Genomic DNA, 19,020 nt, shown 5'->3' with positions numbered 1-19,020 from the left:
TTTGGGGAGGAAGGACAAATGAGAAGCATTGGTCTGGGAAGTGTGGTGGAGAGTAGAAACATAAATAGGATCCTCCAAATTCTAGCAAAAAATGCATTTGATGAGTGTTTGCAAAATACATTGAATCCATTATTTTAAAAAATTTGTTGAAACATGCCTGATATCCTTCACCACTACACCTATTCCAAGTAAGCCTATGAGTAAGTCTATAACTATTTCACTTCTACATATGGAACAACAGAGATATAGCAGGTTTGTTTAAAGATATAGACAAAATAATAGAGCTGCAACAAGAACCCAGATCTTCTGCCTTCTAATCAGGCCATTATCCTATATGCTATATAGGAAAGGTGGAATGACAGGTTATGATGTGATAGTAGGTGATGATATGGAGTCATAGTAGTAATTCTGTATGCTAACTCTGTGGCTAGGCATTGTGGGAGACCACTTATATATGTATCATTTATTCCTCTCATCAATTCTAAGACCCGATGAATTATATTCCCATCTTACAGAAAAGAATGATGAAACCATAGAGGTTAGGCAAATTCCCTAGGGACAAACAGCTAGGATGTGGCAGAGCTGCAATGAGAAGCCAGGTTGTGTTAATGTGGCATCGCAGGGTTTGAACGTTGTATGAAATCTGACAAAGCATGGACTCTGGAGTCAGACAGACTTGGCTTCAAATTCTGGTTCTCTTATGAGCTTTGTGACAATGCAAAACAGTTTCCTCCTCTTGAATGGTGATAATAGTAGCTTGATCTAGGGATTTATTTGAGCATCAAATAAGATGATCTGAGTAAATTATTTAGCACACTGCTTGCCACAGAGTAAAGGCATAATAGATGTAAGGTACTAATAAAGAAGAGGGATTTATAATAGTACAGTGTCCACCAATAGAACCCGGTGAAGGGAAATTGCACCTTGTTACCCACCCAGCCCCCCCCCAACTAGTCCCATCATATCCTACATCAACAATATGTCGTTCAAGATCAGTTTCTAGTCATTTTATATGGTTTTTAAGTGAAAAGGCATTCTAGTTCTAATTATACAGATTTTAATTACTTAAAGTATGAATGTTTGGCTTTAGAAGCTTGAAATCTAGTTTACCAGTAGCTAGATAGCTTCTCAGACTTCGATCTTAAGAGGTGTCAACCAAGAAAATGCAGAGGGCTGCAAATAAGAAGGGAGTGCATTTGGGGGTTTAGGAGCTACAAATCGGGAGATACAGAAGCAGGTAAAACCAAAAGAATGTTCCAGGGAAGTGAAAAAGTCAGGGGCATATAAAGTCAAAAGCCAAAATGTTGTAAAAGTTGTCTGCAAACATTTGACCTTGGGAGTTCCTATCCTGGCTCAGCGGAAACGAATCGGACTAGTATCCATGAGGATGCAGGTGAGATCCCTGGCCTTGTTCAGTGGATTAAGCATCTGGCATTGCCATGAGCTGTGGTGGAGGTTGTAGACACGGCTTGGATCCCACATTGCTGTGGCTGTGGCATAGGCCAGCCTACAGCTCCAATTCAACCATTAGGCTGGGAACCTCCATATGGCACAGGTGTGGCACTGAAAAGACCACACCCCCCCCCAAAAAATTGACCTAATCAATGTCCTCCTTGTTCCTGAGCTCCTCAGGAAGCACTCAACAAGAGGACCCCTTTCAGTGGTGAATTAGCTGGAACTGGATTCTGTCAAGGATGTTGAAGGTGACAAAATACACTTAGAGGTCCGATTGTCAGGTCTGAGCCAGGAAAGGAGCAGTAATACGATTTCCACGTCTGCGGGTGGGAGAGGGGAAGGGAGAAGGGCCTCACTCTGGCCTAGAGGGAGCCTCCTCTTCGGATCTTTTGCAGAAGTGGGACCCTCCCTCCTATCAGAGCAGGTGTTATGCCCAGGTCCCCTCCACAAGGGAAGGCGGTGACAGAACTGGGAGTGAGGCTTTTCTCCAGAAAGCCCTGTGAGTAGCTACAGCAGAGGTTTCCCTTGGAGTCGTCCTTGTACCCGAGCTCGTCACCACGAATGGGGCTCAGGCTTGCCTTGCAACACTGTTCTCTCCTTAGAGACTCCTGCCACCCATCTCGCCCATCTGTGGTCCCAGTGAGCTGGTGGGGCCGGGGCAGGGAGGATGTGGTGATGGGAGAGAGAGAGTGGAGAATGGGTGGGTCGCTGTAAACCCCTCAGGGCCACCAGGAAAACTTCTGAGCTGTGCCCCGCCTACTGAGGGGGATTCAGGACTCTTACTGCACAAGAGGAGGCCTCCTTGACCCTCGGCTGGACACACAAACCAAAGACACGGAGAATTCACAACTTTATTGAACACACAAAAACATGCCCTAAAATCGTGGGTCAGTGACTCTGCACTTGCATTTAATACACTTAGTGGGCATTTGGTGAACTGTTCCTAAGGCTGAGGTATGCAGAATTCGAATCTGGCTCAAAGGCACTTTGAAGAAAGGGTCACAGGGACCTTTGGAGAGGAACCTGGGGCTACAGAAAGACCCCTGGTGGCAGGGGATCAAGCCAGGCCGCGAGAGGGTGAGGGCAGCCACAGGGGAGCAAAGGTGGGAGGAGCCAGGGCAGAGGAGGGAAGGGTGGCAGGGGTGGCAGGGGTGGCAGGGGCGGCAGGGGCGGCCCCAGGTTGGGCCCCGGGAAGTGCCCCAGCGGCAGGGGCTCCATCAGAACCCACATCCGAGGCGGCTCCTGAATGAGGGTGGCACCGAAGGGTCCGCCCAAGCTGACGACGACACGGGGGACCAGGAGCACAGGGGACACGCTTCTGCACCTCACTGCCCTCTGGCGGCTCCTCCACTTGGACCTTCGGTTCTTAAACCAAACCTTCAAGCAGAGACAAAAAGGGGGCACTGCTAACTTCGGTACCCTGAGCACTGAATGCCAGACGCGCAAGAATGCCGCCCGGAACGCTGGGTGCCGGCGAGGTTTTAAACTGCTTCAGGGGAAGCCGTTTCCTTCTGGCTCAACTACCCGAGGGCCGCCCCCAGCTCACCCTTGGCGAGCGCCCAGCAGCTGCCAGCCTCTGGGCTGGCCTCTGGCTCGGTCTCCCCCTCCCACCCACCTTCACCGTCACTTCCCCCACTCTTCCATGCAGGTGGAGCAGGCACACCGCGCCCTCTGTACCTGCTGTTACCTCTTCACCGGGTAGGTCTGTGTCCTGACAACTGACCTTCGGCTCCAGCGGCCAGCGACCCCTCTGGCTTCAGCTGCAGGACCTCAGCCCTCAGCCTCTGTTGCCCAGCAGGCTTGGGCCCTCTGGGCCCTGCTGCTCCCCCAGGGGATCGGAGAGCGCATCCCGCCCCTCATACTTAAGGCAAGAGGGTGCGACCTGCACTTTAGGAAGCCGGTCACAGACAACCGCGTGGGCCAGGAGTCACAAAATGGCTCCTGCCTAAGTACCTGCCAACTGTGAGCCACTCAAAGCTGTTAATAGTGCTGTGGACCCCACGGTGCCCTCGGCATCCCAGTGAATGGCATTGTATTTACTATTTGGGGATGCTTCCGGTCTGCAAATGTGACATGAGCCAAGGGCCTCCTCCTCTTAGGATTTGGGTCCTTCTGCTGCATGAATATGGAATCTAGAAAAGCTGGTGTGAAAGAGCCCCTTTGCGGGGGGGGGGGGGGGGAGGAAGACCAAGCATACCTGTGGTCAAATGTGCATATAAACATAGCAAAATGCAAAGCGGGGAGTTCCTGCTGTGGCTCAGTGGTAATGAATCTGACTCTTTTCCAAGAGGATGGGGGTTGATCCCTGGCCTCAATCAGTGGGTTAAGGATCCAGTATTGCAGTGAGCTGTGGTGTAGGTCACAGACCAGGCTCGGATCCTGAGTTGCTGTGGCTGTGGTGTGGGCCGGCAGCTGCAGCTCTGACTTCCATATGCTGAGGGCGTGGCCCTAAAAACCAAAAAAAAAAAAAAAAAAGCAAAGCAGCCTACTGAGGTCTTTCCAATACTAGCTTCATAAAATAACTCTTATGGCACAGTGAGGGAAGGGGTGTCCACTGAATTTTTCTTTGGGAAATTCATGCTGTGGAGTTTTGAAATAGATGAAAACATTCCTTTTCCTTCTTTCTTGTTGCTCTTTTCCCTTCTGAACTCCACTAAGAGACCACTACATAAGCCTAGGAAAAGCAATTCACCAAAAGTCCAGCTTTTCTTTTCCTGTGACCCAGCTGTGCCTGCTTGAGAAAGCAGAGGCCTGGCCTCCCAAGCCCTGGCCAGACCTGACTGTGAGCCCAGCCCGGGGCCTCAGGAGGCCAGTGCTGCTTTCCCCACGCCCCGTACCCCCCAGCCCTGCGGCCCGTCTGCATCGCTGCCTGCACACAGGCTCTCTGCAGCAGAGCTAGTAAACCCATCTTCATCTTTCTTCCTTCCTTCCTTCCTTTCTATCTTCTTCTTTCAAAAAAATACTCTTTTGAAACAATTTGTGTTCTATAGACTCAAATAATCAGGTTTTGTGCCATGAGCTATAAATTAGTCATCACTACCTGAGTAAATGGGCAAGTATTTCAAATTAACACAGGTGAGGTACTGAGAGACAACTGTTGACCATCACAAACAAATTCTTCAAAACCAATCCCTCATAATAGTATGGAGTGGAAAGAAAAAAATTCTCAGGCATTACAAATTGCTCAAAAAAATTCACTGATGCATTTGGTAGTTTCAAAATGTAGACCTAATGCAGTATCTCCAAGAAATATAGCGATAGTATCCAATTCTTCTCTAACCCTTCCACCTTATTAGGTCAGTGGAAATTTATTCAATTTTGTTCTCTGTTTTATTGTTTCATATATTTTGACAAATTTCTCTTTTTTTGTCCTTTTAGGCCTCACCCACAGCATATGGAAGTTCCCAGGCTAGGGGTCCAATCGGAGCTACAGCTGCTGGTCTACACCACGGCCACAGCAATGCCAGGCACGAGCTGCATCGGCAACCTACACCACAGTTCATGGCAATGCTTAACCCAGTGAGCGAGGCCAGGGATCAAACCCGCCACCTCATGGTTCCTAGGTGGATTCGTTAACCACTTAGCCACGACGGGAACTCCTACACTGGATCCTTAACCCACTGAATGAGGCCAGGGATTGAACTTGCATCCTCAGGGATATTAGTTGGGTTCATTACTGCTGAGCAACAAGAGGAACAACTATTTAGACAAATATCTGATGGTCGTAAAGCTTTTCCCTATCTCCATCGTAATGTAACAGCTACTATGTTAGCAATGTTTTCTGGCTGCACATAAAAGAATTTCAGAAAATTCAAATTTAGGGCTGAAACTCTCTACACTGCTTTACCAAATACATAAAAACAAGATCAAGAGGACCAGGAACTTGGAATTTTAAGCTGTCTCCCTCCCCATCCGTCTCAACTTAACTAAACATACTTCAGTTGCTCATATGTTATGTTCTGAGAGTGAATTATTTCCTTACCAAAATGTATGAATACTTGAAAATTCACTTTTTATGCAAAGAACTTAGGCCTAGCTTTAAACATTTTAAATAGTTTAGTAAAGTTGAACCCTCTTACACACCAGGTCTTTGGTGCATTAATTTGAATAATTCCCAAGTCAGACTTAGCCTTAGCATGATTCCACAGAGATACCATATAGATAATATATAAAGATTATATATGATAATCTATATATAATCTTTATATATACGGTTCTACAGCCCCAGAAGTTCAAAATTTATTTCCCAAACATAGAAAAGGCTACAAAGGAGTTGCCTTGTGCACAGTGGATTAAGGATGCAGCATTGTCACTGCTGCAGCTCAGGTTGTTCCCATGGCATGGGTTCGACCCCTAGCACAGGAACTTCTGCACACTGTGGGCACAGCTGAAAAGAAAAAGAAAAAGGTGGAGTTCCTGTTGTGGCACAGTGGTAAACGAACCCGACTAGGAACCATGAGGTTGTGGGTTCAATCCCTGGTCTTGCTCAGTGGGTTAAGGTTCCAGCGTTGCTGTGAGCTATGGTGTAGGTCACAGACGTGGCTCGGATCCCACATTGCTGTGGCTCTGGCGTAGGCCAGTGGCTACAGCTCCGATTTGACCCCTAGCCTGGGAACCTCCATATGCCGTGGGAGTGGCCCTAAAAAGACAAAAAAAAAAAAAAAAAAAAAAAAAAAGAGAGAGAGAGAAAAGAAAAGGCTACAAAAACACATGAAGTTGAGAATTTCCAGGACAGGATCTCCATGACCTGAAACAGGTTTTAGAATGGCTGCCCTGCCAAGTTGCTTTCTTCAGGTTTACTGACCTGCACTCTGGCTTCAGTCACTCCCAAGCGTCTTGCAATCGCCTGTCTGGGGGGGGGGAATGGAAATATTCAGCATTTGGCATTATGCATTAAGTGAAATATTCAATAAACATTTCCTGCTATTTTTAAATGTCTATTCAGAGAGTGGTCAAGATGGTGGAGTAGGAAGTCCCTAAACTCACCCTTCTCCCATGGGCACACCAAATTTAAAAATATTTACAGAGAAGCTATCAATGAGAATGACCTGAACACCAGCAGAAAAAGATCTTCTACAACTAAAGATACAAAGAAGGCAACACACCAAGATGGACAAGGAAAAGCAGAGACAGAGTATAGTTAAGACCCACACTCCCAGGTTGGTGACCCACAAATGGGAGAAAAATTGCAGAGGTTCTCCTCAGGAGCAAGGGGACAGAGCCCCACATCAGATTCCCCAGCTCGGGGTCCTGAACTGGAAGTACAAGCCCCCAGAACATTTAACTTTGAAAGCTAGCACGGCTTACTTTCAGGAGAGGCAGAGGGCTGTGGGAAATAAAGACTCCACTATAAGAGGGCACACACAAAACCTCACAAGTTCTGAGACACAGGTCAGAAGCAATAATTTGAAAGAAGCCTAAGTTAGACCCACTTGATCTTAGAAAACCTCCTGGAGAGGCAGGAGGCAACTGGGACTCATTCTGGGGACATAGACACTAGCAGAAGCCATTTTGGGGTGTTTATTCTACCATGAGGACACTGCTGCTGGCAAGAACAATTTTGGAATCCTCCCTCTAGCTTATTAGCACTGTGATGCAGCCCTGCCCATCAGCCTGCTGGCACCAGTCCTGGGTGCCTGAGGTGAACCAGCTAGCCAGGCAGGGACACAGCACCACCCCAAAACAAGCTGGGTGCCAAATGACCTTCTGAGTCCCTAGCTGGCAAGGATTGGACCCTAACCACCAGTGAGCCCACAGCCTCCATACTAGCCAAGGCCTGGCAACCAACAAAGATCCAGAGATCCAGCCATACCTACCAGGCGAACTACAGTAGTCAGCCTACCACAGAGAAGAGCCCATGCAGCCCATATAGAAGGCACTCCTACAGCATATAGCTCTGGTGACCAGAGAGAAGTGTGCTACTGGATCCCATAGGATGTCATCTACATAAGGTCACTTTTCCAAGATGGGGAAAAAAACCAACCTACCCACAACATAGAAATAAAAACAGAGACATATGCAAAGTTAGGTTGACAGAGGACTGTGTTGCAAATGAAGAACTATATAAAATCCCTAAAGAGGAGTTCCTATTGTGGCTCAGCAGTAACAGACTAGTATCCATGAAGACGTGGTTTCAATCCCTGGCCTTGCTCAGTGGGTTAAGGATCCAGAGTTTCTGTGAGCTGTGGTGTAGGTCGCAGACACGGCTTGTTGCTGTGGCTGGGGTGCAGGTCGGCAGCTGTAGCTCTGATTAGACCCTTAGCCTTAGAACTTCCATAAGCTGCAGGTAAGGCCCTAAAAAAAGACAAAAAAAAAAAAAAAAACCCTAAAGAACTAAGTGAAGTGGAGATAGACGACGTACCTTATAAAGAGTTCAAGGTAATGCTCATAAAGACATTCAGAGAACTCAGGAAGAGAATGGAAGAACAAGGCGAGAATTTTAACAAAGACTTGGGAAAATATAAAGAAGAACCAAATAGAGATAAAGACTACGATAATTGAAAGAAAAGATACACTAGAAGGAATCAAAAGTAGATTATATGATACAAAGGAACAGATCAGCAAGCTGGAAAACAGAGTAGTGGAAATCACTGAAGCTGAACAGAAAAAAATAAAAATAAATGAGGAGAGTTTAAGACCTCTGAGACAACATCAAGAGTATTAACATTCTCTAGTGGTTAACTAATCCGACTAGGAACCATGAGGTTGTGGGTTTGATCCCTGGCCTTGCTCAGTGGGTTAAGGATCTGGCGTTGCTGTGAGCTGTGGTGTGTAGGTCACAGATGCGGCTCAGATCCCATTGCTGTTCTGGCGTAGGCCAGCAGCTACAGCTCCGATTAGACCCCTAGCCTGGGAACCTCCATATGCTGTGGGAGCAGCCCAAGAAATGGCAAAAACACCAAAAAAAAAAAAAAAGAAAAAAGAAAGAGTACTAACATTCTCGTGATAGTGGTCACAGAAAAGAAAGCTAGAAAGGGAAAAAGACATATTTGAAGACATAACAGCTGAAAACTCCCTCAACCTGGGAAGGGAAACAGACATCCAGCTCTAGTAAACACAGGAAGGCCAACACAGGATCAACCCAAAGAGGATCACAGCAAGACACACTGTAATTAAAATGGCAAAAATTTTAAAACAGGGACAATATCAGGAGTTCTCATTGTGGCTCAGTGGTAATGAACTCAACTAGTATCCATGAGGATGCAGTTTTGATCCTTGGCCTCACTCAGTGCGTTAAGGATCCTGTGTTGCCAGGAGCTGCAGGGTAGGTCACAGATGTGACTCGGATGTGGTGTTGCTGTGGCTGTGGTGTAGAGTGGCAGCCTCAGGTCCGACTCAACCCCTAGCCTAGGAAATTCCATACGCTGCAGGTGTGGCCCTAAAAAGCAAGAAAAAAAAAATTAAAAGCAGCAAGTGGAAAGAAACAAGTTACACACAAAAGGGAATTCCCATAAAGCCATGAGATGACTTTTCAGCAGAAATGCTGCAAACCAGAAGGGAGTGACATGATATATTTAATGAAAGGGAAAATCCTACAACAAAGAATCCTCTACCCACCAAGGCAATCATTCAGATTTGAAGGAGAAATGAAGAGTTTTACAGACAAGCAAAAGCTGAAAGAGTTAGCATCACAAAACCTGCTTTACAAGAAATGTTAAAGGGACTTCTCTAAGCAGAAAAGGCCACAGCTACAAAAAAGAAAAAAATGAAAGGAAAAATCTCATTTGTAAAGGTAAATTTACAAAAAAAAAAAAAAAAAAAAAAGGTAGCAGAGCAACCACTTATAAAGCTAGTAAGGAGGTTAAAAGAGAAGTTCCTGTTGTGGCTCAGCAGAAACGAATCCTACTAGTATCCATGAGGATGTGGGTTTGATCGCTGGCCTCGCTCAGTGGGCTAAGGATCTGGTGTTACAACAAGCTGTAGTGTAGGTCGCAGACATGGCTTGGATCCCACGTTGCTGTGGCTGTGGTGTAGGCTGGCAGCTGTAGCTCCAATTTGACCCCCAGCCTGGGAACTTCCATATACCCCAGGTGCATCCCTAAAAAGCAAAATAATAAACAAACAAACAGATAAATAAATAATTTAAGAAAACTGGAGTTCTCTTATGGAACAGCAGGCTAAGGATCTGCCATTGTTGCTGCAGTGGCTTGGATGACTGCTGTGGCACAGGTTCGATCCCCAGCCCAGGAACTTCCACATGCCATGAGTGCAGAAAAAAAAATTAAGAAAACTGAAACATAAAGCATCTTTTCTGACTACAGTGCATGTGACTAGCAGTCAACTACAAGAAAAAAAAAAAACTGCAAAAAAAACCGACAATACGTGGAGGCAAAACAATAATTGAGTCCCTGAAAAAATCAAAAAATAGCTGGAAATAGGAGTTCCCGTCGTGGTGCAGTGGTTAACGAATCCGACTAGGAACCATGAGGTTGCGGGTTCGATCCCTGCCCTTGCTCAGTGGGTCAAGGTTCCGGCGTTGCCGTGAGCTGTGGTGTAGGTCACAGACGCGGCTCGGATCCTGCGTTGCTGTGGCTCTGGCGTAGGCTGGCAGCTACAGTTCCGATTCGACCTCTAGCCCGGGAACCTCCATATGCCGCGGGATCGGCCCAAGAAATGGCAAAAAAAGACAAAAAAAAAAAAAAAAAAGCTGGAAACAAATGAAAATGAAAACACAGGAGTTCCCGTTGTGGCTCAGTGGTTAATGAATCTGACTAGGAATCATGAGGTTGCAGGTTCAACTCCTGGCCGTGCTCAGTGGGTTAAGGATCCGGTGTTGCCGTGAACTGTGGTGTAGGTTGCAGATTCAGCTCAGATCCCGCGTTGCTGTGGCTCTGGCATAGGCTGGTGGCTACAGCTCCGATTAGACCCCTAGCCTGGGAACCTCCATATGCCGCAGGAGCAGCCCAGAAAAGGCAAAAAAAAGGAAAACACAATAATCCAAAACCTATGGGATGCAGCAAAAGTGGTTCTCAGAGGGAGTTTACAATAATAAAAGCCTAACTCAGGAAACAAGAAAAAGAAAAAGCTCTAATTAGCAACCTAACCATATACCTAAATGAACTAGAAAAAGGAGAATAAAGCCCAAAGTTAGTAGAAGGAAAAAAATCATAAAGATCAGAGCAGAAATGAATGAAACAGAGACTCCAAAAAATATAAAATATCAATGAAAGAGCTGATTCTTTGAAAAGGTAAATAAAATTGATAAACCTTTAGCCAAATTTCTCAAGAAAAAGAGGGTCCAAGTCAATCAAATCAGAAATGAAAAAGGAGAAATTAAAACCGACACCAACAGAAATACAAAAGATCAGGAGTTCCCATCATGGAGCAGCAGAAACGAATCCGACTAGGAACCATTCGGTTGCGGGTTCAATCCCTGGCCTTGCTCAGTGGGTTAAGGATCTGGCGTTGCTGTGGCTGTGGTATAGGCTAGCAGCTGCAGCTCTGCCTGTACCCCTAGCCTGGGAACCTCCATATGCCTTGGGTGTGGCCCCAAAAAAAAAAAAAAGACAAAAAGACAAAAAAAAACAAAAGAAATACAAAAGATCATGAGACTACTATGAACAATTATATGCCAACAAAATGAACAACCTTAAAGAAATTAACAACATTTCTAGAAATGTACTATCTCCCAGACTGAACCAATAAGAAAAAGAAAATATGAACAGACAAATTATCAGTAATCAAATTGAGTGGCTAATTTAAAGGATATATTTTACAGCATTGGGAATATAGTCAATATTTCATAATAATTGTAAATAGAGAATAATCTATAAAAATTTTGAATCACTATGGTGCAAATCTGAAACTAATATTGTAAACCACCTACACCTCAATAAAGAGACATCACTAATTATCAGAGAAATGCAACTAAAAGACAATTAGATATCACCTCATACCTGTCAGAATAATAATCATAATAGTAAAAACACAAATAGCAGATGTTGGTGAGGATGTGGTGAAAAGAGAACCCCTGTACACTACTGATGGGAATGTAAATTGGTGTGGCCAGTGTGGAAAACAGTATGGAGGTTTCTAGAAAGCTAAAAATAGAACTACCATATGACTTAGCAATTCCATTCCTGGGTATAGATCTGAAAAAAACAAAAACACTAATTCAAAAAGATAAACACACCCCAATGGTTAGAGCAGCATTATTTAAAATTGCCAGGATATAGAAACAACACCTAACTGTTCATCAACAGAGAAATGGGTGTGGTATATACATACAAGAAAAAGCATGAAATTTTGCCATTTGCAACAACATGGCTGGACTGGTATATATCACTTTTATGTGGAATCTAAAAAATAAAACATACTAGTGGCTATAACAAAAAAAGAAACAAGTTTCATAGATATAGAGAACAAACTAGTGGTTACCAATGGGGGAAGAGGCAAGATAGGTGTAGTGGATTAATGGGTACAAACTACTATGTATAAAATAAATAAGCTATAGGATATATTGCTCAGCACAGGGAATATAGCCAATACCTTATATGTCATATGTTATATATGTTATATGTTATATGGAATATAATCTTTAAAAATTGTGAGTTGTTACGCTGTACACCTGAAACTTAATAATGTTGTACATTAATGTACCTCAATTTAAAAAAAAGAAAACCCTAAAGTCTCCACCAAAAAATATTAGAATAAATGAATTTGGTAAAGTTGCAGGACTCAAGCTTAACATACAGAAATCTGTTGCTTTTCTATAAACTAATGATGAACTATCAGATAGAGAAAGCAAGAAAAAATCCCACTTAAAATAGCATCAGAGGGCAGAAGTGGGAGTGTGGAGTCAAAGGGAGGTTTGAAGATGGAGGAAGGGGCAACCAGTCAAGGAACGCATGTCCCTCTACAAGTTGGAAAAGGCAAGGAAACCGTGCTCCCTGAAGCCTCCAGAAGGGACACAGCCCCTGCCAACACCTTGATTATTGCCCATGACATCCATTTTGGACTTCCGAGTTCTAGAATGGCTCATATTCTGCAAAGCAAGAACCAAGGCTCAAAGGACATGGTTGTGATGTTTAATAAAAAGCAGTGGCAGAATACTAGAAGAGAGAGGAGATGGGATTAAGGTGGCGGAATAGAAGGACTGGAGCTCAACTTCTCTCCTAAAAACAACAAAATTACAACCAAATGCTGATCAATCTTCAACCAAATGGACCGGAAACTTTCAAAAAGATATCCTACTCCAGAAGACAAAGAGGAGGCCACATCAAGAGGTAGGAGGGGCGATTTCGCAATATAAACAACCCCACACCTCCCGGGTGGGAAGGCCCACAGACTGGAAAGTAACTGGTTCACAGAAACTCACCTACAGGAGTGAGAGTTCTGAGCCACACATCAAACTCCCATGTGTGGGGATCTGGCATGGGGAGAAAGAGCCCCTGGAGCATCTGGCCAGTGGGACTTGTGGATAGGAGCTCCACGGGACTGGGGGAAACAGAGACCCCATTCTTTTTTTTTTTTTTTTTTTTGGCTTTTTGCCATTTCTTGGGCCACTCTCGTGGCATATGGAGGTTCCCAAGCTAGGGGTCTAATCCGAGCTGTAGCCACTGGTCTATACCAGAGCCACAGCAACAGGGGATCCAAGCCACATCTGCAACCTACACCACAGCTCATGGCAATGCCGGATCCTTAACCCACTGAGCAAGGCCAGGGATCAACCCGCAACCTCATGGTTTCTAGTCAGATTCTTTAACCATTGAGCCACGATGGAAACTCCAACAGAGACCCCATTCTTAAAAGGCTCACACAGACTTTCACATGCACTGGGTCCCAGGGCAAAGCAAAGGATCATTGTACAACTATAAATGTAATAAATTCATTGAGTTATAGAAAATAAAATAAAATAGCATCAGAGAAGTTCCTGCTGTGGCTCATTGTGTTAAGAACCCAACATAGCATCCATGAGGGTGCAGGTTCCATCCCTAGCCTCGCTCAGTGGGTTAAGGATTCGGCATTGCCACAAGCTGTGGCGTAGGTGGCATATGCGGCTGGAATCCATTGTGGCTGTTGCTGTGGTGTAGGCCGGCAGCTGCAGTTCTATTTCCACCCCAGCCCGGGAACTCCTCTATGTCACGGGTACAGCCGTAAAAAGAAAAAAAGAAAAAGAAAAAGAAAATAGCATCAGGAGTTCCCGTCATGGCGCAGTGGTTAACGAATCCGACTAGGAACCATGAGGTTGCGGGTTCGGTCCCTGCCCTTGCTCAGTGGGTTAAGGGTCCGGCATTGCCGTGAGCTGTGGTGTAGGTTGCAGACGCGGCTCGGATCCCGAGTTGCTGTGGCTCTGGTGTAGGCCGGTGGACCCCTAGCCTGGGACCCCTAGCCTGGGAGCCTCCATATGCTGTGGGAGCGGCCCAAGAAATAGCAAAAACGACAATAAATAAATAAATAAAATAGCATCAAAAAGAATAAATACCTAATTGTAAATGTAATCAAGGAGGAGAAATACCTATACACTGAAAACTATAAAACATTGATAAAGGAAAATGAAGATGATGCAAGGAAATGGAAAGATATCCCATGTTTTTGGATTGGAAGAATTAATATTATTAAAATGGCTATACTACCCAGAGCAATCTACAGACCACAAAAGACCTAGAATTGCCAAAGCAATCCTAAGGAAAAAGAACACATCTGGAGGTATAACCTTTCCAGACTTCAGATTCTACTATAAATTATACTATAGTAATCAAAACAGTACATATTGACACAAAAACAGACACATAGATCAATGGAACAGGGTAGAGAGCCCAGAAATAAACCCACACACCTACAATCAATTAATCTTTGACAAAAGAGAGATGAATATACAATGCAGAAAAGACAGCCTCTTCAGCAAGTGGTGTTGGAAAAACTGGACAGTCACATGTAAATGAATGAAATTAGAACACTCCCTGAACACCATATACAAAAATAAACTCAAAATAGTTTATAGACGTAAATTTAAGACTGGAAACTATAAAACTCCTAGAACATAAGCAAAGCATTCACCGACATAAATCGGAGCAATTTTTTCTTTTTTCAATGAATTTATTACATTTGTAGTTGTACAATGATTATCACAATCCAATTTTATAGGATTTCCATCCCACAAGCCCAGCACATCCCCCCACCCCCAGAGCAATTTTTTTCTTAAATCGGTCTCCTAAGGCAAAAGAAATAAAAGTGAAAATAAACAAATGGAACCTAACTAAACGTAAAAGATTTTGCACAGTAAAGGAAATAAACCTTCAACAATAGAAAAAGACAACCTACTGAATGGGAGAAAATCTTTGCAAATGATATTACTGACAAGAGGTTAATATTCAAATTATATAAACCACTCATATAACTCAATATCAAAACAAAACAAAGATCTTAATTTCAAAACAGGCGGAAGACCTGAACAGACATTCTGCCAAAGAAGATATACAGATGGCTCACAGGCACATGAAAAAAAATGCTCAACATCATTAATAATCAGAGAAATGCAAATCAAAACCATAATGACACACATATGGCCTCACACCTGTCAAAATGGCTATCCTCAAAAGGTCCACCAATAACAAATGTTGGCAAGGATGTGGCGAAAAGGGAATTGTAGTATACTGTCGGTGCACTGTAAACGGGTGCAACCACCATGGAAAGCAGTATGGAGGGGCCTCAAAAAATTAAAAATAGAACTACCATATCATCCAACAATTCCAATCCAGGGTATATATACACAGAAAATGAAAACACTAATTCAAATGATTCTTGCATCCCAATGTTTGCAGCAGCATTATTTACAATAGCCAAGACATGGAAGCAACTTAAATGCCTATCAACAGATGACTGGTTTAAGAAGATGTGATGCGCGCGCGCGACACACACGCAACGGAATGCTTCTCAGTCATAAAAAAGAAATTCTGTCATTTGCAACAACGTGGATGGACCTACATAGTATTATGATAAATGAAATAAGTCAAACAGAAAAACAAAGGCTATATTATTTCACTTACATGTGGAATCTAAAACCAAAAATGAACAAACATAACTAAACAGAAACAGAATTACAGATACAGAAAATAAACAGGTAGTTGCCAGAGGGGAGGCTGTGGGGGCAGGAGAGAAACAGGTGAGGGAGATTAAAAGGTACATACTTCCCAGGTGCAAAATAAAAGAGTAACTGGTAGGAAATGTACAGTGTGGGGAATATAGTCAATAATTATGAAATATCTTTGTACGGTGACAGTTGGTAACTAGATTTATCATGATGATCATTTTGAAATATAGAGAAATATCAAATCACCATTTTGTATAACAGGAGCTAACATATTATAGTAGGTCAACTATACTTCAAAAGCAAATAAACTGACTCATAGAAAAAGAAATCAGATTAGGGAGTTCCTGTCGTGGCTCAGCAGTAATGAACCTGACGAGTAACCATGAGGATGCAGGTTTGATCCTGCCCTCGCTCAGTGGCTTAAGAATCTGGTGCTGCTGTGAGCTGTGGTGTAGGTCACAGACCCAGTTCAGATCCCGTGTTGCTGTGACTGTGGTGTAGGCCAGCAGCTACAGCTCCAATTCGACCCCTTATTCGACTTCCATATGCTGAGGGTACAACCTTAAAAAAAGAGAGAGAGAAAAAAAAAGAGAAATCAGATTAATGGTTACCGGAGGTGGGGGGAGGGGTGGGGTTGGACCAAGGCAGTCAAGGTACAAACTCCCAGTTATAAGATAAATAAGTACTAGGGATATAATATACAACATGATAAATATAATTAACACTGCTCTATGTTATATATGAAAGTTAAGAGAGTAAATCCTGAGAGTTCTCATCACAAGGAAAGATTTTTAAATTTTTCTTGTATTTTGTATCTATATGAGATGATGGATGTTCACTAAATTTATTATGATAATCATTTCACGATATATGTAAGTCAAATCATTATGCTGTTCACCTTAAACTTATACAGTACCACACTTTGATTATATCACAATAAAACTGGAAGAAAAAAATATGTTATCTATCAGGCAGCTCTAGACATCCAAATCAAGGGGCATCTTGAGTTTGAGAAAGGGAGAAATTGGGCTGATCCTGAGAATTACCACACCACAGCAAAAGCAACTGGACTTGGGAGTGATTGCGTTGAACAGAAAATCCTGAGTTGAAGTTGATGCTATTTACCATCCCTTCCTGTCTGACTCATTTGCCATTCCCACCGAGGTCTCCATGAGACAGTTTGCCTAAAGCCTCTCCAACCACTCTTCCTCTGTCTCTTGCAAGCTTCTTTTACTGTCTTTTAATATTCCCTAGCTCAGTGAATATAACTCCAGGCATTCAGTTGTTTCTTGAACATTTCCTTTTACCCTCATGACCAAGCTACCCTGAACTGCTGTCAATTTCACCTGCTAAATATCTCTTTAATCTGTTCTCTTCTCTCCCTCACCACTAGCCTGGCCCAACATATCATCACCTCTAGATTTGCCTATGGACCAGCCTCCTCGAATCCATGCCTGGCTCTGCTTGCCATCTGAGCAAGTCTTTTCACTTCTCTGAGCTTCACTTTTTTCACGGGTTAAGTGAGGATAATAACAGAAGCTGCCACATAGGGCTGTTGTGAAGATTCAATGACCATATGTAGAGAAACTCTTTAAAACAGTGCTTAACACAGCCCACCTTAAATGATAGCTTTTAATTTTCACCTGCATTCACAGGTACTCAGCCACTCATTCATTCTACACACTGTAGAACGCTTGCTTTAGGGACAATTCAACCTCAGGCACAAATATTAGGGGTAGCTACAAATTTCGTAATCTAGATAAAGGATGTTTTAATGTCGTATTTAAATTAATGCAAATAAAAGTTCCCGGTGCGGCGCAGGGGAAAACCAACCGACTAGTATCCATGAGGATGTGGATTCGACCCGGGACTTCATTCACTGGGTTGGGAATCCGGTTGCCATGAGCTGTGGTGTAGGTTGCAGGCTCAGCTCGGATCTGGCATTGCTGTGGCTGTGGCTGTAGGTAGCTGTAGCTCCAATTCAACCCCTAACCTGGGAACTTCCATATGCCGCAGAGTGTGGCCCTAGCCACCCCCCCAAAATAAATAAATAAATGCAAATATAATCCATGAATAACAGATGACCAAAATTTTAAATAAAAGTAGAATCCAACCCTGCATTAGCTCCACCACACCGCAGGCGACTCATTCTTTATGTTAACGGGCAGCCGAGTTCCCGGACAAGACTTACTCAAATACTGCTCGGAAATATCGACCTTGATTTCCGCCAGGCAGAGCCCTCACCTTCACCCTAGGACCCCAGCCCCAAGGCCTCGGGGGCTTTCACGTCCGGAGCAGAGAAGAGGGACCCGCCAGAGCGCCCGCGGCCCGCCCGGGAACCCGCCCCACGTTCGCCCGACCCCCGCGACACCCCAGCCGGCCGCTTACCGCGTGAGCACGTCGGGGTACTGAATGCGACGGAAAATGCGCTCCAGCTCCTGCACCTGCACCTGCGTGAACTTGGCCCGGGGCACCCGCTGCGCCGCGTCTGCGGCCTCGACGGCGGCCCGAGGGGGCTGCTCCGCCCCGCCCGCTCCCGCCTGGACCGCGTCCTCATCCATGGGCTCGGCCTCGGCCTCCGCCTCCACCTCGACCTCGATCTCGGCCTCCACCTCGACCTCCGTCTCGGGGCTTTCGCCGCCCGCGGGGCCCGCGGCTCCCACACCGACATCGCCGCCTTCATCGCCTTCTCCTTCATCTCCCGCCTCTTTCCCTTCCGCCGCTGCCCCCTGCTCAGGTTCGGACTGAGCCATCTGCTCCTCTCCCCCGTCTCCGGTAACCAAGACCCCCACGGACTTGGCTTCTGTAAGGCGGGAAACCCAAAGAGAAACATCAGGCCGTCGAGCGGGCCGGGCTGGGGGGACGACGAGGGGAGGGAGGGAGGGGAGGGGAGGGGAGGGGCTGCGTCTGACGGGGGTCCTGCCGCGCGTCCCTCCCAGGGAAAGTTCGTCTCCGCAGCAGCCAACCATCACTGACCCTGCGCTCCTTCCCGCTCCTCGTGGACCCCGGGGCTGAGGCAGCCGGCGGCGGCGGCGGCGGCGGCGGCGGCGGCAGCCGCATCTACGTTGGCATCGTGGCTGCTCTGAGACAGAGGCTCCATGGCCCGAGTGCTGTCGAGGACGCTGTGCGCTTCAGCGGAGGAGGCGGCACTGGATCTGCTGAGATCGCGGCGGCCCGGCGATCTGGCACCTTTCACGCTCCTCTGGCGAATGGTGGCGTTACAGGGTGTCTGGGTAGACGCCCCCTGTGGGCTTCCCACCGCCCGCTGGGGGTCGGGACGGTTGAGGTGCGCATGCGGCAGAGGCTTAGCCGTCTAGGGGGCAGGGGCCGGACGGGGTGGGGGGGCGGCAGAACAGGGGCGGGAAAGGGGTGTGGGTGGGGAGCATGCGTGGGAGCGCAACGCTGGGGCCCCAAGTTGCAACCTAGCTGACTGCTCCGCCCTTGGTCGCGCGTCCTCCCAGACCGAGGGCGGGTGCTGGATTGGGAGAGCCCATTTGTGGCGAGAAACAGCGAGACCTCCTTGTAGCTCCATA

The 19,020-nt window shown here is 45.6% G+C and overlaps 1 protein-coding gene across 1 annotated transcript in view; it reads right to left on the bottom strand.

Annotated features, from left to right (window-relative positions):
• The window catches only part of LOC102159232, a 29,876-nt gene continuing 13,153 nt past the window's right edge, over positions 2,298 to 19,020 (bottom strand). The window contains exons 7-10 of the mRNA XM_021079867.1: positions 18,464 to 18,800; positions 17,876 to 18,290; positions 6,260 to 6,305; positions 2,298 to 2,832 (exon numbers count right to left, since the gene is read on the bottom strand). Of these exons, the coding sequence (XP_020935526.1) occupies positions 2,485 to 2,832; positions 6,260 to 6,305; positions 17,876 to 18,290; positions 18,464 to 18,800 (1,146 nt within the window). The 3' untranslated portion in view covers positions 2,298 to 2,484. The remainder of the gene's footprint in view (positions 2,833 to 6,259; positions 6,306 to 17,875; positions 18,291 to 18,463; positions 18,801 to 19,020) is intronic.

Source organism: Sus scrofa, chromosome X, assembly GCF_000003025.6.
Source record: "Sus scrofa isolate TJ Tabasco breed Duroc chromosome X, Sscrofa11.1, whole genome shotgun sequence".
In the NCBI taxonomy this organism is placed as follows: domain Eukaryota; kingdom Metazoa; phylum Chordata; class Mammalia; order Artiodactyla; family Suidae; genus Sus; species Sus scrofa.
Note: the sequence above shows the minus strand (reverse complement) of the source record. Positions and strands in the feature narration are given on the sequence as shown.